General features: G+C 42.0%; 1 protein-coding gene across 5 annotated transcripts in view; it reads right to left on the bottom strand.

Moving 5' to 3' along the window:
* Positions 1–23,730, bottom strand: part of htt (huntingtin) — a 260,486-nt gene that overhangs the window by 214,384 nt on the left and 22,372 nt on the right. For all 5 annotated transcript variants that reach the window (XM_068029245.1, XM_068029247.1, XM_068029246.1 and 2 more), the window contains exons 3-8: positions 21,247–21,367; positions 19,560–19,619; positions 18,117–18,196; positions 15,053–15,191; positions 7,369–7,510; positions 715–893 (exon numbers count right to left, since the gene is read on the bottom strand). In XM_068029245.1, the coding sequence (XP_067885346.1) occupies positions 715–893; positions 7,369–7,510; positions 15,053–15,191; positions 18,117–18,196; positions 19,560–19,619; positions 21,247–21,367 (721 nt within the window). The remainder of the gene's footprint in view (positions 1–714; positions 894–7,368; positions 7,511–15,052; positions 15,192–18,116; positions 18,197–19,559; positions 19,620–21,246; positions 21,368–23,730) is intronic.

Genomic DNA, 23,730 nt, shown 5'->3' with positions numbered 1-23,730 from the left:
TGGGAGCAGGGTACGCAGTCAATGGCTTCAAGCTTCCCAATAGATAATTGGAAGAAAATTCTGCCCATCCAGTGCTGGATGTCAGATAAGTAGTCTAATAATTTAGCACCAGTGGAGGAATCGAGAGAGGTGATAATGAAGTAGAGTTGGGTGTCATCAGCATACACGGAAAACTAACGCCATACTTTCGGATGATGTCACCCGGGGCAGCATGTTGGTGGGAAGTTGAAGAGGGCCAAGGATAGATCCTTGGGGGACACGAGTTAACAGTGCAGAAACAGCAAGTTGAGAAGCAGCTCGTGTAGGGTATAAACACTGGCATAGACTTATTGGGGAGAATGGCCTGATTCAATGGCTGTAATATTTTATATGAAAAGGAAATATTTACAGGGCCATGAGACTAAGTGGTAGCTCTTTCAAAAAGTCAGGTAAATCTCAAGTTAAGATCTATCCTCTCCTTCCTACTCCTAGTGTACATATTTAATAGATACAAAAATATATGTAATACGCATATTATTAATGGCATTGAGGGGGTTAAATCACGAGGTATCAACAGCAGCTTTATTTAATTCAGGTGAAATGGATCAGTGCATTTTACACCAATAGCAGAATTAAATTTGAGACATCAAGTCTGCACTCTCATTACCTAAGTGGATAAAGCAAGCTTGCATTTACTTCAGTGAATTTCCATTTTGTTCGATCTGAATGCAATACCTGTATGAGCTGCTCCAAGGAAGGGGAGATTTCAGCCTCCTTTCGGGTCACACCAAAGCTGCCTCGCAGACTAGTGTCCTTCACTTGTTGCCGCAGTGAAGGCATCAGATAGCGCAGGGTAAGCATTACTCCCAGAATAAGTGGAGTGGGTCGGTCTTCTTCCACAGGGACCATAAAGCCTGCAGCACAAAAGAAGAAATCACTACTTTTTTCCTTCCCTGTCAAGTAAAATCATGTGGTAGAAACCATGCTCAATTAATGTGGGTAAGTGAACATGAAATTATGATAATTGGTTGGCACTGCTTTCATGGTTGGACAGCACTTCCTGAACAAACCCGAGTGTAGCTAACAACCAATTTAAGATCATTAGTCGGATTCGCCACGTAGCTCACCACACTTGCTAGAAGCTATATATACTCATACGCAGGGACCTGTCTCTGCAGGCAAAAGGAACATGTCCAAACGTTGTGCCCTTTTTTTTTGAATTAAACAAAGCGTGGGGGACAATAGTTCCCTGGTGCATACTCCATGGCAACATCTCGACCAGTCGACTTGCTAACCAATCAGCATCCTTTTCTCATGCAGTATAAATTGCTGCTTCCTTTGAAATTTGGCATTCTTGTGTCTATCCTGAGGAGTGCAAGGAGAAAACCTTCGACAGTATGTTATTTTTTCAGCAATACACGAGTGACTATATTCAAACTTGTTCTACAATACTTGTGCAAAATGGATAAACCATATAGCATAGTTAGACTTTTAGCTTGTTGGAAATGTTTCCTGCTCCATTTAAGATGCAGATCAGCCATGACCTAACTGACCAGGCTCGAGGGGCTGAAAGGCCAAAGCTAGAGAGTGCCTGTGGGAAAACAGTGCCAGAGACCCATGGATAAAAACAGGGAGTCAGTGGGAGCCAGAGAGAGAGCTCGAGGGAATACTATGCAGAGACCCACAGATAAAAGCGGTGGCACGTGGACAACGGGAGTCAGAGCGCGAGCCAGAATGAAATGAGTGCTGGAGACCCACAATTAAAAGCAGCAGCAAGAAGTCAGCGGGAGTCAGACATAACACTGGGAGAACAAATCAACAGAAAATCAAAATCAAGGAGTGATGACACAGGGCAGCAAGTAGGTGATTGTTGATTGGAGAGGCCCAAGGTGAGCAGCATGTAGCTGAAAGAGATGGGGATAGTGCAGCATAATGGAGTGAACGTCAGAGAGCAAGGTTTAAAAAAAAACTAAAAGTATCATTAGCACATTGCTGAGTTTTCTTTTATATAAAAGTCTTTCATGAGTCTCTTGTTTATTTCTATTAAGTTTGATTAGTCTAATAAATAGAGGCAAGGCAGGGCTCCTCAGTCCCGTGGACATGCGGTAATACGTGGGAACTTCAGGACTCTTCTCATGTCCTGGACAACTGCAGGTGCAGAAAGTACTGTCAGCTGGAGGAGCTCGAGCTCCCAGTTTCAGAGCTTAAGCAGCAGCTTGCATCACTGTAGAGCATCGACGAGGCTGACAGTTGCGTGGATAGCACATTTCCGGATGTGGTCACCCCACACTTAAGGATATGCAGGCAGAGACGGAATGGGTGACCGCCAGACAGTCAAGGAAGACCAGGCAGGTAGTGCAGGAGTCCAGAGTGCATCTAACTCTCCAATTAGTATACTGCTCTGAATACTGGTGAGAGTGATGTTCCTCTGGAGAGTTCAGCCACAGCACCACAGCTGGCTCAACTGTACAGGGGGCAGGAGAAAAATTGGGAAAGCAATAGTGATAGGGGATTCTATAGTTAAGAGAACACACAGGCATTTCTGCAGACAGATGTGAATCCAGGATGGTATGTTGCCTGCCTGGCGCCAGGGTCAAGGATGTCGCTGAGCAGCTGCACGGCACTCTAAGGAGGTCAGCAGTCATTGCCCATACCAGTAGTAATGACAGAGGTACGAGGTCCTGCAGGCAGATTTTTGGGAGCCAAGAAAGAAACTCGCAAGCAGGACCTCAAAAGGTAGTCATCTCCACATTACTCCCTGTGCCATACACTACTTAGTATAGAAATAGAAGGATAGAGAAGATGAATGCGTAGCTGGAGATATGGTGCAAGAGGGAGGCCTTTAGATTCCTGGGACATTGGGACCAGGTCTAGGGGAGATGGGACTTGTACAGGCCAGACAGGTTGCACTGGAGCAGAGCCAGGACCAATTTCCTCGCAGGGCAGTTTACTAGTGCTATTGGTGAGGGTTTAAAATAATTTGGCAGGAATGTGGGAACTAGGAGGTAAAATGAGAGAGAAACGATAAGGTGCACAAAGAGTTGGGAAAGACAGATAGCACTAAACTAAGAAATAGTAAGGTATTAGGTAGGGTCACAGTAAAATGGAATGCAATACGGTCTAAATTAGGTTCACACTGCTTATATATGAAGACATGGAGTGTGGTAAATAAGGTTGGTGAGCTGCAGGCGTAGGCCTTATGTTGTGACAATAACGGAGACCTGACCCCAAAAAAGGACAGGACATTAATGTACACTAAATATTCCTGGATACAAGGTGATCAGGAAAGATAGGGAAAGAAAGAAAGAAAGAAGGAGGGGCAGCAATATTGAATAAAGATAATATCACAATGCTGGAGAGAGGGGATGTTCTAGAGGGGTAAAGGACAGAATCTATTTGGTCAGAGCTAAGAAATAAGAGAGATACCCATTGCACTACTGGGTGTATTCTATAGGCCACCAACTAGTGGGAAAGATAGAGGAGAAGATTTGCAAGGAAATTATAACTACTCCATAGTTATTGTAACTCTCTGTAATGGGGGACTTTAATTATCCTAATACACATTGGGATAGTAATAGGGAAAGGGGCAGATAGGGGAAGAGTTTATTTAGTAAGTGTGCGCAGGAGAATTTTCTACATCAGTATGATTCAAATGAAAATGAAGATGGAGATATTGCTGGATCTGGATCTAGAGAATGAGGTGGGACAGGTGGATCAAGTGCCAGTAGGACAACATTTAAGGGACAGTGATCATACTGTTATGAAAGTGCTTCTGTTTTTTGTTGGTTTTTTTGAGGACTCATTTAAATTGTGGAGATGGATTCATTGGAAGGCTGAAGGTTTCAAATGCTGGACTTTGCTTTCTTGTTGACCGTGTTCACTGAAAGGACACAGATATTGTTTGAAAACAACCTTTGCTGGAAATCATGTGCTTTGGGCTCAGCAAACAACAGCAACCTTGGTGACCTGGGGAAGATGTTTACAGAGAAGCCATATGTCAAAGTTTATGGAGGTCAGGCGGCTGACTTTCTGTTTTGGGGGTATGAATATTGTTTTCAAGTCAGTTGGGGGTGTGAGCAGTTTTGAAGACAGTTGGAGATCAACTTGCCAAGGAAAAACCACCCTGCTCACCTCTTTCTCTACCTCTTTGAAGAAACCCTGCAAAGATCCAGTGTGGAAGAGCTAAAATCCCTGGTGCTGCATCTCTCCTGAGAAGCTCAAAGCCTGCCAGATAAATTCTCAATGCCGCCTTAAAAGAACTGTTTTAGAAAAGATCCCAGTGACCTGTCACCGTATACCCGGACACCAGACCAAAAGGGACAACTGACTTCCTTCCATATCTTTTTTTTTCCTTCATGAATTAGCAAGTATTTGGCCAAAGTATTCGTTTTGTCGGGGTTTTTTTTTAGGAACAGAACTCTGCAAAGAGAAGGGTCTTTATTTTTTTCAGTGGATAAGTCTTGTTAGACAATAAACTGATAATTTTGTTGTTTATTAAAGAAACCTGGTAGGTGTATTTAACTCTGGGATAAAGAGTAGAGTATATGATTGTTTTTAATCGTTTGTGGGATGTAAGCGTCACTGAGTAGGCCAGCATTTATTGCCCTTGAACTGAGTGGCTTGCTAGGCCATTTCAGAGAGAATTTAAGAGTCAATCACATTGCTGTGGGTCTAACAGAGAGGGTTGATGAGGTGTACATGGACCTCCAAAAGGCACGTGATAAGTGCCACATAACGAGCCTGTCAGCAAAGTTAAAGCGCAAAGAACAAAAGAGACAGTGGCAGCATAGATAGGAAGTTAGCTCAGTGATAGGGAACAGAGTAAGGAAGAACAGTTGTTTTTCGGACAGGAGGAAGGTATAGAGTGGAGATCCCTGGGGGTTGGTATCATAAGCAATGCTTTTCTTGATGACCCAGACTTGGGTATACAGGGCACAAGTTCAAAATTTGCAGATGACACAAAACTTGGAAGTATTGCGAACGGCGAAGAGGATAATGATGGACTTCAAGAGGACATGGACAGCTTGGTGGAATGGGTGGACACGTGGCAGATGAAATTTAATGGGGAGGAGTGAAATTATACATTTTGGTAGGAAGAACAAGGAAAGGCAATATAAAATAAAGGATACAATTCTAAAGGGGGTACAGGAGCAGAAGGACCTGGGGGTATATGTGCACAAATCATTGGAGGTGGTAGCGCAGGGCGAGAAAGTGGTCAGTAAGGTATGTGTCCCTCGGCTTGATAGAGGCATAGGGTACAAAAGCAAGGAAGTTACAGTGCACTTTTAGTCCGCCCATTCCACCAGCCTGTTTATGTCGAGAACCAGAGCACACCGATTTAAAGTAATTGGTAAAAGAACCAGAGACGACACGAGGAAAATGCTTTTTTAAGCAGAGTGATTAAGATATAGAATGCACTGCCTGAGGGTGCAGTGTAGGCAGATTCAATCATTGCTTTCAAAGGGAATTAGATAATTATCTGAAGAGAAAAAAAATTTCAGGCGTATGGGGAACAGGTGGAGAGTGGGACTAGCTGGGCTGCTCTTTGAGAGCCAGCAGGGACGCAACAGGCTGAAAGGCCACCTTCTGTGCTGTAATTGTTCTACGATTCTAAGCCTTCTCCTGTTCATATGTTCCAGAAGATGGAACACCCCATTGTTATAGGTGTCATGGGGAAGTGTTACTATATTTTTGTGTTTTCAATCTGCAGATAGCTTTTGCACTAAAAGGCGCAGTTTGGCAAATCACTCAAAACTTATCGGATTTATTCTTTACCAACCATATTGAAGTAAATGTCCTTGATAAAGGCTGACGATTGCTTTGTGAGAAAGCTACATTTACTGAGTTAAAACAGACAATAAAACGCTGACATTCTATCAGCAGACATTGTGCAGAGATACATGGAGACTTTACAGGTTGCAACAACAGCAACAGTCCATGCAACTTATTTAAAATATAAAAGGGAAGTGTTATCTTGATCCAAAACCAAACTACCAACTGCATATGCACTTTTAATACATAAAGCAAGCACAACACTGCAATTAAACACCTTATGCTCTTAGCCATATGCTATAAATATTAGGGTATCCTCATGCAGGAGGTGAAAGCGTTCCACAGAACATTACTTCCTCCCAACCCTTCTCATCATTCTTGCAGTCTCTTCCACCTTTCCCCAGCTCCAGGGAAGTTGACTATGAAAAGATCCCAAGACAGCAGTCGGAAAATAGCAATACCACCAGAAAAACATGCTGCCGGAGACTCAGGATAGTGACGCCAGGTTGCCCAAGTGTGGGCCTTGCATGGCAGTGCTGCAAACCATTTTTAGCAGGTCCTCCAGACACGGGTTTTGAGTGAGTCCTGGCATATTTGGCTTCAGCTGGCGAAGCAAGCCCTGTACGTGGGGAACCCACTGGCACCAGTGCAACATTAAAGTGCCAATTAACTGGTCATTCATCCGACTGTAGTCAATGGGATCTTGCTGTAAATAAAGTGGACTGCCACACTTGCTTACATAGCAGCAGGCACTCCTTTCCTTCACTGAGAGGTACTTTATTCTTCACTGTTAAAAGTTAGAGTCATAGGGAGATATAGCACTGAAACAGGCCCTTCGGCCCACCGAGTCTGTGCTGACCATCAACTACCCATAGGTGGAAGAGATGCAAGAATGATGAAAAGGGTTGGGAGGAAGTAATGTTCTGTGGAATGCTTTCACCTCCTGCATAAGGATACCCTAATATTTTTAGCATATGTCTAAGAGCATAAGCTATTTAATTGTAGTGATGTTCTGGTAAGATTCATTTCTCATTATTTTACTAACTGTCTATATAGTGCACTTTTCTTTCATTTCTCTCCCATACAGTTTTTCCCAGCCTCCATAAACAGACCTTTCTTTAGAACTACTTTCCCCAAGAACCAGTGCCTGCACAGCATCCACTCAGAATAATTCCCTCATGACAGGGACTGGATTATTTTGTGGTCAGGGTGACCTTCAAGGTGAAGATAAAACAGCAGAAGCAGATTAAGCCGGGAATTTTTTTTTGAGACTCAAATGAACAGTAACATTTCAGATATGAGGGAGTACTCGAGAGATACAGGAGCAGCAATATCGTGGGATCACCGGCACCTCCAATTCACAAAATAACCCAATTTGGACATGTATTGCCATTCTTTCATGGGTCAAAGGCCTGGAATAGCACTACCGGAGCACCTTCATGACAGGGATGGCAGCGATTTAGGTAGGTTCCCCACCACCTTCTCAAGGGCAACTACTGATTGGCAAAAAAGTGCCAGCCTCGTCAGTGATGCCCACCCCCTAAGAATGAAAGAAAAAAGGTGGAACTATTTCACGTGCAAGGTTCGAACAGTGATGTTTCATCATATTAAACTTACCCAAAAGCACATTCAACAGCCAGGTGTAGAAGTATTGGGTTTTTCTCGAATGCTGACAGATGCTAACAGCAGAACTGGCTGCAGTCCTACGAATGGTTGGCGAACTTGATTTAAGGTTTCCAATAAAGGTCTTCAACAACATCTGAAATTTTGAAAATAACAGATGATTCAAACTTCTTTACACTTGTTGGAGAAATTCCATTAGGAACATTTTTATATGAGACACACCGGATTGTACACAACATAACATTTTCTCAGCATACATTTCAGTACCGTATTGGTGTTGCTGAAAATATATATAAACACTTGCAGAATCCTACAATAATGTTTCTTTGCTAGAATATTTGCCAAGGCAAAAATCCTGCTGGGTTTTAAATTTAAGATCTATTCTAACCACAGGACAATGTGCCAATAACTTGCATTTATATCACACTTTTAAGAACCTGTACTTACATAGTGCCTTTAATGTAACGAACTGGAAATATTAGGACAGGTGACCGAATTTTTTTCTTTGAAGGCCATTAGTTTTTGGAACTCTCTTCCTCAAAAGGTAATGGAAGCAGAGTCTTTGAATATTTTTAAGGTAGAGGTAGATAGATACTTGATAAGCAAGGGGGTGAAAGGTTATCAGGGTAGCTGGGAATGTTGAGTCACGGTTACAATCAGATCAGCCATGATCTTATTGTATGGCGGAGCAGGCCCGAGGGGCCCAGTGGCCTACTCCTGCTCTGAGTTCATATGTAACACTTAGTCAAAGAGGTTTTAAGGAGCATCCCTTTTTAAGGGCAATTAGTCAGCGACGCCCATATCCCTTGAACGAATAAAAAAAAAATGTAGAGAGAAAGGTGGAGTGCTAATGTAAGTCATCAGGCGTGATGGATGAACGGAGCTTGATGCGAGTTATGATATGGGGAGCAAAGTTTCAGATGAGCTTTAGTTTACAGCAGGTGCAAGCTGGGAGGCGGGCTAGCAGCGCATTAGTCAAGTCTTGTGATAACAAAGGAATGAATAGGGTTTTCAGCAGCAGGAATGGAGACAGGAGATGTTATGGATGTGGGCAAAAACCACAAAATGGACTGGTATCGGACAGTACTCCTTCACAGAGTAGTTAAGTACCTGGAATGGTTGTTGGGTTAAGGTAGTGGAGGCACTTAAGCGACAATGAACTGGTGAAACGGAGGTAAGGAGGGGTTGGGGAACCATAGAAAAATTACGACAGGAGGTCATTCAGCCCGTTGTGTCCGTGCTGGCCATAAAAACTAGCCGTCCAATCAAATCCCACCTTCCAGCACCAGGTCCATAGACTTGCAGGTTCCAGCACTACAGGTGCATGTGCATGTACTTTTTAAAAGAACTGAGGGTTTCTGCCTCCACCACCATTCCTGGCAGTGAATTCCAGACACCCACCACTCTCTTGAAGAAGTTTTTCCTCATGTCCCCTCCAATCCTTCTACCAATCTCCTTAAATCTGTGCCCTGGTAATTGACCTCTCCGCTAGGGAAAACAGATCCTTCCTGTCTACTCTATCTAGGCCCCTCATAATTTTGTACACCTCTATTAAGTCATCCCTCAGCCTCCTCTGTTCTGACGAAAACAACCCTAGCCTATCCAATCTTTCCTCCTAGCTGCAACTTTCGAGCCCCGTTTCCTAGCTTCCGACACCATCCCTCCCCTGGCAACAGTCTGAAATTAAACCAGTCTGTTTGCAACCTTGGTGTCACATTTGACCCGGAGATGAGCTTCCGACCTCATATTGCACTTCCCGTAACATCGCCCAACTTCGACCCTCTCAACTCATCTGCTGCTGAAATTCTCATTCACGCCTTGGTTACTCTAGACTTGACTTTTCCGATGCACTCCTGGCTGGTCTTCCACATTGTACTCTCCGTAAACTTGAGGTCCATGTCTTAACTCTCATCAAGTCCCATTCCCCCATCACCCCTGCTCACTGACCTACATTGGCTCCTGGACAAGCAACATCTTCATTTTAAAATTCTCATCCTTGTTTTCAAATCCCTCCGTGGCCTCACCCCTCCCTATCTCTAACCTACTCCAACCCTGTAACCTTCTGAGATATCTGCGCTCCTCTAATTCTGGCTTCTTTAGCATCCCTGATTTTAATCTCTTCAACATTGGTGGCTGTGCCTTCAGTTGCCTAGGCCCCCAAGGTCTGGAATTCCCTTCCTACACCTCTCCACCTCCCTTTCCTCCTTTAAGGCACTCCTTAAAACCTACCTCGGTTCAAGCTTTTGGTCAGCTGACCTAATATCTTATGCGGCTCAGTGTCAAATATTGTTTTATATTGCTCCTGTGAAGTACCTTGGGACGTTTTATTATGTTAAAGGTACAATATGTATATAAGTAGTTGTTGCTGTTGGACAGATGAACTAGATGCGTTAAGTTGGAAGTTAGTTTCATCTTGTTGTAAACAGGATCTCATGACCTTTGCATTTTAAATTTCACTGAAATACAGGTATTTCACCTGAGCTGGTATTTGCACCTCATGAAAAACCCACCCTTCCATCACTGGCTGACTGAGAAGGATGCTGTGCCACCGCTAGATGCGGAACTTTTGTTTATCACGCTCCCACATTCTGGGATTCAGTCCTCTTTGGGGCCTCACTTTCCACCTTCCCAAATTCCTTCCTTCACCTACCTCAAGTTTTTAAATAAATCCACACACAACTCCCCCCACATTAGAATTTTTATTTACATTGCAACAGTAATTTCACTTCAAAATACTTTATTGGTGGCAAAGCGCTATGGGATATCCTGAGAGGTGCTGTATAGGTACCAGATCTTCCTTTCTTTTAAAAATGCTACATAAACACAAGTTGCTGTTGTCGGCAGGATAGGAAAGTGCAACGTTGTAGAATTTATACTGAATATCATAAAGCAGTGAGAAATTATTTGGAATATTTACAATACAGAATTCTGTGTCTTCCAGCATTTACAAAAATAAAAGCACCTTTATCAAAGTGATGGTACTTTCAAGAATAGGATGAGTGTAAGCAGTGGAAGTGTAGTGACCGGAAAACTATATTTGTATCAAAAGTAATTTATTAGCTTCAAATATTAAGAATTCTTTCAACTTTGGCTTGTTACCTTATTAATACAGTGCCCAAAATTTGTATGTCTTATGTTGTGCAATCATAAAAATATTTGGAGGAAAACAAGACAGTCTAAAGTTTTGGAAGAAGCACTGAAATTATGTGTTTTCACCCTAGAGGGGACATCTGAAAGATGGCCTATTCACAAGAAAGACTCCAGAGATCGGAGAAAATACATGACATCAGCCACTAGATTTAGCTCATGATGCACTGTTCCATTCCCCAGACATCAGTAATAACACGAGCTGTTCTGGCATGTTTACAGCTTGGATTTTTAACAAGAGCAGTCAAAGATCTAGCTTCATAGTGAAAATAGAACAAAGAATATAATTTTAAAAATACAGAGGGAGAGTTAATCTATTATCAAATCTAAGCAATTCTGATAGCCCTTTAAGGTCAGTAAACATGACTCGACCCAGAATAAACTACTTTTTTCTTCCAACTGATACATATAATTGCAATTAAGTATTTAAAATTAATGAGTGGGGGATTTTTAACAGACAGAAAAAAAAAACATTGATTGCAACCCAGAATCAGCTTACTGATCGGCTCCCTGCCCCAGTTCCAAATCATCAGCCTTGCCCTGTCTCCCTACTTTCAAATCTTACAAAAAGGCTTTGATATCCAACTGCACCTTCAGCCACCTCCCATCTTGTCTTTCTTCCTGATCAGTGCCCAACTCCTGATTTGAGTACGAGCCCCACCCCCCCGCCCCCATTCCATGAAGTACCTTGAACGGTTTTGCTACGCTGAAAACTCTATACAAGGGCAACCATTTTCTGTCGTCACTTATATCACATTTATAGATTTAATGGATTCACAGAATTGAGCGAAGTGCTTCCTGATTTTACTCCTAAATAGCCTAGTTCTAATTTTATGATGCCCTTTGTTTGAATTCCTCCACAAAGGAAATAGTCTCTCTATTTGCCCTATCAAATCTCTATCACTTTAAACACCTCCAATAGATCATTTCCCAAACTTCTAATTCCATGGCAATATAAACCAAGTTCATCACAGAATCATACAACACAGAAGGAAGCCATTCAAGTCCATGCAACTCTCTGTAGAGCAATCCAGTCAGTCCCACTCCTCCACTTGATTCCCTGTTGCCCTGCAAGTTTATTTGCTTCAAGGGGCCATCCAGTTTCCTTTTGAAATCATTAATTGTCTATGCTTCCACCATCCTCGTGGCCAGCGAGTTCCAGGTCATTACTACTCACTGCATAAAAAAGTTCTTCTTCACACCCCACCAGCATCTAATTTCCAAAACATTCAATCTGTGTCCCCCTCGTTCTTGTACCATCAGTTAATGGGAACAGCTTTTCTTTGTCTAACTTATCTAAACCTGTCAGAATCTTGTATACCCCTATCAAATCTCCCCTCAACCTCCCTTGCTCCAAGAAGAACCACCCCAGCTTCTGCAACCTAACCTTGAAGCTAAAATCCCCATTCCTGTAACCATTCTGGTAAATCTCCTCTGCACCCTCTCAAGGACCCTCACATCCTTCCTAAAGTGTGACGACCAGAACTGGACACAATACTCCAGCTGGGGCCTAACTAGAGCTTTATAAAGGTTCAGGATAACTTTCCTACTTTCGTACTCAATACCTTTAATTATGAAGCCCGAGATCCCATATGCTTTGCTAACTACTCTCTCAATATGTCCTGCAACCTTCAAGGATCTGTGCACATGAACTCCCAGGTCCCACTGTTCCTGCACAGTCTTTAGAACTGTGCCATTAAGTCTATATTGCCTCTCCCTATCCCTTTTGCCAAAATGCATCACCTTGCACTTCGCTTTATTAAATACTGGTTATGTTAATGAACAGTAATCCAGGGGCTTAATCTAAGAATCCAGAAAATTTAAGTTTCAATGACACATGGTAGCTTAAGAATTTGAATGCATTTTAAAACAAAATGTAAAAAGCTGGTATCAGTAGAAGTGACCATGAAGCTTCCAGATTGTTGTAAAAATCCAAATGATTCACCAATGTCCTTTTGGGAAGGAAACGTGTCATCTTATCCAGTCTGGTCTGTACGTGACTCCAATCTTACCCCAATATGGTTGACTCTTAACTACCTTCAGTTTTATCAAACTGGTACAGCAATTCAAGGTAGAGGCCCACCATCACATTCTCAACACAACTAGGGATTGGCAACATATGCCAGCCTTGCAAATGATGCACACATCCAGAGAATGAAAGAAAGAAGAACCTGCTAGCATAAATATTGTTCCAAAAGTGAATTACTGCAGTATACTTTTATAAAATAATGGTTATAAAATAAAATTGCTCAAGGTTGCAATCTGGCCTTGAGGTTCTGCGAACACTGACAAACTGCTTGAGCTTCAAAGTCATGGACTTTCAATGTCTAAACTATGTAGTACAGCTATTTGAAAAGTTAATATAGCAAGACATAGTCAGAACTGTATTCTCTCGCTGTTATGCAAAGGGCTTTACAGTGCACTGGTTAGACAATGCTTGGGAGTCCTGTATTGAATTCTGAGCATCGGTCAAAGAAAAATACAAGCAATAGAGAAGGTGCATATAAGACTGATAGCAAGTGAAAAGGGAGTGAGTCAAGATTACTGCGGGAGTAAAGGGGTTAAAGTCAGAAAATCTGGTGAAGGAGCTCACACTGACATTCAGAGGCATATGGCACCACCACCTCCACCCCCCATGCTAACTCCTCCACTGCATCGTATTTAGTCTAATCACTTTTTTTGCTTTGCCCAAAATTTAATAATTTTCATTAAGTTTTATTTTTATCCATCATGGGATGTGAGCATCACAGGAGTATTCCATCACACTCCTGACTTTATTGTCCACCCTAATTGCCCTTGAGACGGTGGTGGAGATATAGTTCCAAGTTAGGATGGTGTGAGACTTGGAAGGGTACTTGCAAGTGGTGGTGTTCCCACATATCTGCTGCCCTTGTCCTTCCAGGTGGTAGAGGTCACAGGTTTGGAAGGTGCTGTTGAAGGAGACTTGGCAAGTTGCTGCAGTGCATCTTGCAGATGGTACACACTGATACCACTGTGCGCCGGTGTTTACAGTGGCGGATGGGGTGCCTATCAAGTGGGCTGTATTGGATGGTGTCAAGCTTCTTGAGTGTTGTTGGAGCTGCACTCATCCAGGCAAGTGGAGAGTATTCCATCACACTCCTGACTTGTGCCTTGTAGATGGTGCACAGGTTTTGGGGAGTCAGGTGGTGAGTTACTTGTCACAGAATTCCCAACCTCTGACCTGCTCTTGTAACTACAGTACTTTTTTGGCTGGTCCAGCTAGGTTTCTGGTCGAGGGTCTTAAATGTTGTGGCCGACTCAATGCCACTTTTAGTAAAGCATTCCATAGTCTAATGACACAATCTATGAAAATAATTCCTTCTATCCTCCGCTATGTGCTTCTAGTATGCCGCAGAATGAAATCTGGCATCCATAGAAGGACCTGTGCGTGGTGTCTTTTACAGTGAGAGGCCTGTTGTACAGTGGGCCCCACACAGTCTTGGCAGTGCACTGCATGCTTTCAATGATCCCGAAAGCCTGTACAACTGAGGACAAGGCTCTGCTGTAACCTCTCATCCGCCGCTAAAGGATTTTGTCGTGGTATGACTTATCGAATGGCGACCCTTGCTCACCTTGTCACAGGGTGCTGTAAAGTAGGTTTATGGGGGTTTTGAATGATGTAGAAGCACCACCAACCTCTAAACACCCTGCTGCTGCAGTCTGTGACTGCTTATTCATCAGGAGAGTTCCTAGTACTAATCCTAAGTTAAAGCCCCTTCACGCAGGCTATTTAACAGTGGGGGGCATGATTGACCAGTCTAGTATTATGCTCAACCAATGTCCATGTTTCAGCAAATGTCACTGGGGTGCAATATAAGCAAGAGCCCTGGGTGACAACCACCCCCCTTTCAAGGGAGGAGACACCAACTACACTGCCCTCATTGTCACCTGAGGCAATCTCAGCACAAATAGCACAGATCAATGGTCATATCAGGGAACTTTGTTGTCTCAGCAGCCCTGTTTGTAGCCTTTGGAGAGGAAGGAACTCACAAAGAGTTATTTTAAGGTGTAAAAATGTTCTTTCTAGACTCCTTTGTGTTGACTAAAACAGCAAAACTGAACAACCTAACACAGCAGCTCCCAAAGATCTGCCTTTTAAAAAAATATATTACCTATAAAGAAGCATTAACATCTTCAAATAAAATCTGCCACAGTGTGACAAAGCATCAATTTTTATCCAAGTATGCCCACCTGGAACATTCCTTTTTTTGATTGCATTTAAAAAAAGACTAAAGGTGCTGAGAGATATCATCAAACCACTTAAGCTGTCTGTACAAATTTACTTTTATCTGCAGTTAGCTGAGATTTTAAACTTATTTTAAATGGGCTAACACATATTAAAATAGAGTTCAATGGAATTCAGCTAAAACACACCAAGTGCCTGTCTGTCAATATCACAGTGTAGCTCCTCTGTTTAAAATGTTCACTAAATCATCATGTGGGTTTATTACAGAAGAACTAAATGAAGTGCCATCTCCACAGCAAAGTACCAAATGTCTGAATACAGTACCTTGATTTCACTGTCATTTGCAAAGTTGCCCAGAGCTGCCATGATCTTTGGCACAGCACTAGCCAGCGTCTCCTGCACGGATTCTTCCGATCGTTTGCTGATCCGAGCCAGACAGGGAAGCAGGTTCACAAGGTATGGCCTAGATGGGGGCAGAGGGGGTGGAAAGAAGCAATTTTAGCCACTGAAAACAAAGAAATTACTAAGGAAGAGGCCAATATTTCCAGGTTTAACATTCTAGGCTTTAAGCATACAGATATGCCCAAATATGATTTATCTGTACAGTTTTCAAAAACTTGAGATCCAGCATTAAGAATTTACAGTGCCTCTCTGGCAAACGATCTTCAGTAGAAAACATCCATACTTGGAATTTCAAAAACGACCTAGCCAATTTGGTTTAATTGTTGCCGTCTATGCACCGAATCTGTGACAGCATGACATGTTAGGAAACATCGAAAAATAGGAGGGGCTATGACATGCAACACCACGAAGTGGAGAGATGCAGGTCTGATTCCATTACTTGATTCCGTTGACTGAGTTCAACTAAGAAATGGCTGTCTAATAACCTTCTAAAGTCTTTAGAAATCAACTGAATATTATAGAAATAGTTCTCACTCTGTCAAGAAAGATTCTATAGTAGGCAGCCAGGTTGACAGACACAGGACAGTGTCGGCCTGTTATCTCTGCCAAGGAGATGACTCTAGCGCAGGCTCAAACAAGACATTCCAAAAGCCTGATGAGGTGTGATCTCATAACAGCTAAACCAACTAAGTAACGGTTAAACAGGATGGCCTAGCAAATAAGCCACAAAATGATTTCATGGACTTTGCACGGAAATAAGGAGGGGTCAACTTGAATATCTGTCTCTTGCTAATGAATAACTGAACAAGGGATGGGCATGTGACAACCACCAATGCCCTAGAAATAAGGTAAATAATGGGTTCTCAAGAGGGGGGAAAAAAAATCACCGGATGGAAAAGAGCTTCGAAGAGTACCACGTTGGCTCCGGCCTAACACCTTAGTTAGCTCAAGAAGACATCAAACAAAGAAAAGCTTTTTGGGTTGGATCTCCAGCCTAACACCGTGGCTAGCCCATGAAGACCGACGGCAGAAGGAATTCCTATTAGGGACCAAAAAGGGTTTTTTTTTTCACATGACATGGCTTGTTAAATTTCAGAAAGATTGTTGTGGAAGGATAATGCTGGAGCCTATCTTTACTCAGTTTCACATTTATTGTACAGAATAAAAGGATTATAAACATGTAGTTCCTCACTCAAAAATCTCCACCAGTCTCAGTAAGTGTTGTAAGTGCTCATATAAGACCCCAATTAACACCCTTCACCTGCATATAATTAAGCAATTGGTGCTAAATTAACAGACTACCATGGCTGAGGTACTAAATGAGTACTTTGCATCTGTCTTTACCAAGGAAGAAGATGCTGCCAAAGTCATAGCGAAAGAGGAGGTAGCTCAGCAACTGGATGGGCTAAAAATTCCTAAAGAGGAGGCATTAGAAAGGCTGGATTTAAACTTGATAAGTCACCAGGACCTGATCAGACGCATCCGAAGATACTGAAGAAAGTAAGGCTGGAAATTGCGGATGCACAGGACAAAACCTTCTGATCTTCCTTAGATACAAGAGTGGTGCCAGAGAACTGGAGAACTGCAAATGTTACACATTTTGTTCAAAAAAGGGTGTAAGGATAAACCCAACGACAGGCCAGTCAGTTTACCCTCAGTGGTGGGAAAGCTTTTAGAAATGATAATCTGGGACAAAATTAACAGCCACCTGGACAAATTTGTATTAATTAAAGAAAGCCAGCATGGATTTGTTATGGGAAAATCTTGTTTGTTGAGTTTTTCCAGGAGGTAACAGAGGGGGTTGATGAGGTGTACACGGACTCCCAAAAGGTATTAGTTAATGTGCTACATAACAGGCCTGTCAGCAAATTTGAAGCTCGTGGAATAAAAGAGAAAGTGGCAGCAGGGATACAAAGTTAGCTGAGAGACAGGAAACAGTAGTGAATGGTTGTTTTTCAGATTGAAGGAAGGTATATAGTGGGTCAGTATTAGGACCACAGCTTTTCTTGATAAATATTAATGACCTAGATTTCAGTCATTTCAATTTCAAAATTTGCAAATAACAAAACTTTGAAGTATTGTGAACAGTGAGGAAGTGAGTGACGGACTTCAAGAGGATATAGGCAGGCTGATGGAATGGGCGAACACATGGCAGATGAAATATAGTGCAGAAGGGAGCGAAGTGATACATTTTGTTAGGAAGAATTAGGAAAGGCAATATAAAATAAAGGATATAATTCTACAAGGGGTGCAGGAGCAGAGGGACTGGGGTATATATGCACAAATCGTTGAAGGTAGCGGGGCAGGTTGAGAAAGCAGTTAATAAAGAATATGGGATCCTGGTATTTGTAAAGAGGCAAAGAGGACAAAAGCAAAGAAGTTATTTGCCCCTTTATAAAACATTGGTTCCGCCTCAATTGAAGTATTGTGTACAATTCTGGGCACCACACTTCAGGAAGAATGTGACAGGATTGGAGAAGGTGCAGAAAAAATTTATGAGAATGGTTCAGGGGATGAGACTTCAGTTACGGGAATATATTAGTGAAGCTGGAGCTGTCCTCCTTAAAGAGAAGGTTGAGAAGAGATTTGATAGAGGTGTTCAAAATCATGAGGGGTCTGGACAGAGTAACAGGGAGAAACTGGTGGAAAGGTAAAGAGCCAGAGGACACCAATTTAATATAACTGGCAAAAAAAAAAAAATCAATCAGAGGAGACATAAGAAAAATCTTTTTTACTCAGCGAGTAGTTAAGATCTGGAATTCATTGCCTGACAGTGTAGTGGAGACAGATTCGATTGTGGCTTTCAAAAGGAGATTAGATAATTATCTGAAGAGAAAAAATCTGCAGGGCTACAGGGAAAAGGCAAGGGAGAGGGACTAGCTGAGTAGCTCTTTAGAGAGCTGGCACAGACATGACAGACTGAATGGCATCCTCTGTGCTGTAACCATTCTAAGAATCATAGGTATACACGAGATGTATAACTGACCTGCACTTCTGCGGACGAACAAGGTGAGCCAGCTCAGCAAATCTCCAAAGTGCAGCCCTTAAACTCCTTGATGGACCATTCTGTGGAATAGAGAGGCAACGAACAACTGTTCAAGAAACACATGATAGTGTGTTGAAAATCACTTGATTATGTACCTCCTAAACCAGACACCTAGAAGGACGAGGGCTTCAGGTGCCTAGGAACACCATCATCTCCAAGCTCCCACCAAGTCACACGCCATCCCGAAGTGGACACGTATCACCATTCCTTCATCATCGCTGCGTTAAGATTCTGTAATTCCCTAACTCTCAGAAATGTATGACAACCTCCACCACACAAACAGCAGCAGTTTAAGAAGGTAGCTCACCATCACCTTCTCATGGGCAATTAGGGATGGGCATGTGTCAACCACGTCTCAGTTGCTAGAACTCTAGACTCTGAGTCAGAAGGTTGTGGGTTACAATCCCTCTCCGGAGACTTGAGCTTAAAAATCTAGGCAATACTGAAGGAGTGCTGCAGTGTCGGAGGTGCTACCTTTTGGGTGAAATGTTAAAACAGAGGCCAGGTCTTCCCCTCAAGTGGATGCAAAAGATTCACCGGCACTATTTTGAAGAAGTGCAGGGAAGTTCTTTCTGGTCTCAGAGTCAATATTTATCGCTCAATCAACATCACCAAACACAATCTGTTTTCTCATTATCTCATTGTTTGTGGGAGCCTGTTGCATGCAAATTGGCTTCACTTGAAAAAAAGTACTTCATTGTGCAAAGGGCTTTGGGACGTCCTGAGGTTATGAAAATCTCTCAAATGTTGGCCAGACTAGCAACAGTTTCTGCAATTCAGAGTTTGTCAATACACCACCTCAACTTTCCTGAATAAGATTTCTCAAAAATCCCCACAGTCTCTTTTACTTTCAATGCTACTCAGCTTTAAACCATTGAGCCTGTACATTCCAATTCCACCTCCTACCAATATAGCTATTTAAGTCTAACCACATTGCTAATCTACTGAAGATAAATCATTTTGACTCTGCTCCTGTCAAATCCTCAAAGATCACGACCAATATTTCCATCTGTGCATTAAAGTAAATGCTATCTGTAACATTTGATTTGTTGAAGTTAAATGCACCATTGCGGAATGTGAGAAATTAACACTTACACTAATGAAAGACAAATGCTTATTGCTGTTAAAATAGATACGCAAGCTCTATTGTCAGTCAGTTCTATAAATCGCTCTAATGCACTCACTGGTAATTAAAAAGCAGATGGTAAAACGTTTTTAAAAAAAAAACCTCTGTATTCCACTCCCAATAGCTATCTTTGTGAAGCCTAGTTTAAAAATATCCCATGGACAATATAGAATTACAGTAAACAAACAAAAATTTTGCTGCATATAATTACTTCCTAGAAACATTTATTGGAAACATTTCTCTAATCGCTCACCAACCTTTTTAATTTCTTTATACAATTCTAGTTGTAACCGAGGCAGATTTGAGTCAGTTAGAGCCTGTTAAAAAAGAACATGAACAACTTTCATATAACATTAAGAATTTTCATTCAGCATCACGCCACAGCCTAGCTGGGGATGCCATATAAAAACTGCAGTAAACACAAATTTCAATATATTAGGATATGATTGCTCCAATGAACCTTTATCTTTCCAAATGCAATTGCAAACAGGTTAAAGAAATCAAGACTCTGGGGCACAGTTTTCCATTCTCTGCTTCAAATCCCTTATTTTCTCTTCCTCCTCCCTGTGCTGAAATCAGACTCCTTGCCCAATCTCTTTATCCTGGAATTTCCTCAGTTACACCTTCTTCCCGCACTCCTCAGCCTTTTACAAACACCAAGTTTGGCATCACAATTTTGTGACCTTGATTTAATTTTCTCTTAAACTCTTAACCTCATGGTGCCTTGGACAGAACACCTTGACCATTCATGTTGGTTTTTCGATTTCAATAAAGAGCAGAATTGTCCTGGATGATGCCCACTGCAACATGAGACACAGAGGTAAACTGACCCACACCCTGCTTCTTGGCACAACTTTTAGATTCTGGAAGCAGACCATTAGGGTGCAAGTCCACTTGAGAAAACCAATAGAACTATCCAAACCACTGAACCTTTATCCCCCCACATATGCGTCAGTCAAAGCTGGCAGGAGTCCCAAAACAGCAGGTAATTTTCTAAAATCATGGTTGGCAAAGCTCCATTCCTCCATTATACCTTTCTTTTAGCCACTTTTGATTGAGATCCATAGCTTAGCTCAGGGGGTTGCCATTATCTGGAGCTGGAGGCTTGTGTCAAAACCAGTGAACATGCCACAGGATTAGAGAGAAATTCAACCCCCTGTATACAGAAAACTGAAGCAATGACACACTCAAATACCACATACACAGAAGCAAGCGAGACCAATTACATGAAAAAGTGATACCCCAATAAACAAAAAGGATAGTGATATCAAGGTTACAGAAAGAGAGAGGAGAGAGAGATAGGGACAGAGGGGTGTGGATATGACAAAAGAGAGGAGCCAATGAATCGAACTGTATCATTGGTTGTCCTCAGAGATTCACCATAGCAATAAGAGCATTCCACTTATTAATAGAAACTATTAGCAAGAGTGATAGCAGCAGTATAACTGATATCCTGCACAAGTCCTCTGATTTCTGCAATCTAACTGTTTCCTTACATTCTCTTTCCTCTACATTCCCCTAGCCCCTTCATATACATTTTTGATCTGCTTACAGAAAAATTATACTTCAGTCCTTGCACAGTTGAGTGGGCTAATGAATGACTAAAATGGATCGTGGTTCACTCTAGTTATTCAAGCATCAGCCTCACAGCACAAACTTACATCCCAATCCCCTCACCAATATCTGTGCTTTTAGGATGTGAAATCCCCACCTTGATGCATATCAGAACCACCCACCCATACACCATCTTTTACCCATAAGAACCTTATTATTTTTTGCACCTATCGTCAGTGAAGAACAATTCTGATCACAAGCGCACGCACAGACACGAGTTTAACTTGTGCAAGTACGAGAAAAATAATCCGATTCTCATTGAAGTCTCCCAATTGATAGAGACTGATATTTGGGATGCTACGCTGGCAGAGCAGTCTAAAACTGACTTACCTTAATAATTTTATTCAAACATTCATCTGCCACCATCCGGACATCAGACTCCGCGTCATCGCAACATAGCAGAAACATTTCCATTGCAATCCCCAACAATTTCTGAAATTCTGGAGAATTCCTAAAACAAAAAGGAAGCAGGCATATTTAAAAAGTAAAAAAGTTTGGCATTTGTCCAGAAATTTAGCAGTTAAAATCAATTTTTTTCATCTGATTTCTGGTCACAGCACATTTAAGGAAACTGATATTTATATATAGCACATTTATCGTGTAAAATGTCACAAGGAGCTTCACAGCAACGATATCAAACAAAATCTGACACCAAGACATGCAAGGAGATATTAGGACAGGCCAAATTTGACCAGAGAGATAGGTTTTAAGAAGCATCTTAAAGTAGGAGAGAGGCAGAAAGGCAGAATTGTTCAAGGATGGAATTCCAGAGCTTAGGGCCTAGGCAGCTGAAGGCACCACTACTAATGGTGAAACAAAGGAAATTGGGAATGCACAAGAGGCCAGAATTGGAGAAGTTCTCAAAGGGTTGTACAGTTGAAGGAGGTTAGAGATAAGGAGGGGCAAGGCCATGGAAGGATTTGGAAACAAGGATGAGAAAGGTAATGCTGAGGTTTTGCCAGATGCAGGTCAGCATGCACAGTGGTTCTCTAGTGATACTGCTCACAACAGGTCAGAGCATGCATGGTTTTTATAAAGGCAGGAGTATTCCACCATCTAACACAGAACGTATTATGCTGTTAAAGTGCACCTCTGTTTAGTTTGGTATCTTTTGAAGATCATGAGGTGCGATTGTTGTGTCTTCAGGTCAATTCGAGGTGGACTCTTCCCAGCCAATCAGGTCAATTAGAGACCCCAGCTGGCCTTTTAAGAAAATTCAATGCGCTCCTGAAGTTAATTGGAAAGTAGTATCTAATTGTGGGGAAATTTCCCTGTACGTTCAAAATAATGTTTTTTTTTAACATTTTCTTTTTAAATAACAGAAATTTCCATGCCTGAAATATGACAAATGCCCTTAAACATATACAAGGTAAAGACACTAGTTGACTTTCCATAGTGTTTCACATGGGAGTCACGACCAAGTGTAGTCTACGGGTGAAGCAGTTACACAATGAGGCCAGGGCATGCAAATATAATTCAGTCCTCAACTTAAGAGCATATGTTCCACTATATTTATAAAGTAAATCTGCCAAAGTGCAATTAATAAACTCCCACTAGGAAAAAGTGCATAGGAAATGCACATGATGCAAGATTTTCAATATATTATAGATATATGTTTAGAATATCACTCATCTGCTGAAAGTGATTTTAAAGAGGCCAAGTCTTTATAATTACAACTAAAACAAATCAGTGCTTCAAAGCCAATTCATTTAACATTTCCTTCTTTCTTGGTCTCCTAGGCCAAATGCAACCAAGAGGCCCGGACAGCCTGTTCCAAGGCCTCTGACAATGCTACTCTGACCTGGTTGCAGGCAACAGCGCCCATGGGATTATTCACTGCTTTTTATCCTCCCTCTGGCGGAGCTTTGCTCAATCAATACCTTCCCAAAACGATGATGCTGGATAGGAAATTCTAAAGCAGAGGGGGTGGAAAATTGAACCTGCATTCTATAGATGATGAGTGCACAGCATTGCCATGACTGTGAGCAATAGATGTAGTGTATTTGGATTTCCAAAAGGTATTTGATTAGGTGCCACATAAAAGGTTATTAGACAAGATAAGAGCTCATGGTGTTAGGGGTAATAGATTATTTAATTTTTAATTTTAATTTAGAGAAACAGCACTGAAACAGACCCTTCGGCCCACCGAGTCTGTGCCAACCAGCAACCTCCCATTTATGCTAATCCACCACTAATCCCATATTCCTACGACATCCCCACCTGTCCCTATATTCCCCTACCACCTACCTATACTAGGGGCAATTTATAATGGCCAATTTACCTATCAACCTGCAAGTCTTTTGGTGGTGGGAGGAAACCGGAGTACCCGGCGAAAACCCACGCAGACACAGGGAGAACTTGCAAACTTCACACAGGCAGTACCCAGAATTGAACCCGGGTCGCTGGAGCTGTGAGGCTGCGGTGCTAACCACTGCGCCGCCCGATTAGTTAGACAATCCTCTGTCCATGCTAACAGGAAACCGAGAGCTGGGATAAATGGGTCAGTTTCAAATTGGAAAACTGTAATGAGTGGGGTGCCACAGAGATCAGTGCTGGGGCCTCAACTATTTACCAGTTACATTAATGAAAGATGAAGGGACCTAGTGTATTGTAGCCAAATTTACGAACCATACAAAGATAGGTAGGAAAGCAAGTTATCAGGAGGACAAGAAGTCTCTGCAAAAGGGATAGATAATTTAAAAGCAAAATATTGCAGATGCTGGAAATCTGAAATTAAAACAAAGTGCTGGAAATACTCAGCAGGTCAGGCAGCATCTGTGGAGAGAGAAGCAGAGTTAATGTTTCAGGTCTGTG

The sequence above is a fragment of the Heterodontus francisci genome, chromosome 4 (assembly GCF_036365525.1).
Source record: "Heterodontus francisci isolate sHetFra1 chromosome 4, sHetFra1.hap1, whole genome shotgun sequence".
NCBI classification, from domain to species: Eukaryota; Metazoa; Chordata; class Chondrichthyes; order Heterodontiformes; family Heterodontidae; genus Heterodontus; species Heterodontus francisci.
The sequence above is the reverse complement of the archived record's forward strand: the minus strand, read 5'-3'. Positions and strand labels throughout refer to the sequence as shown.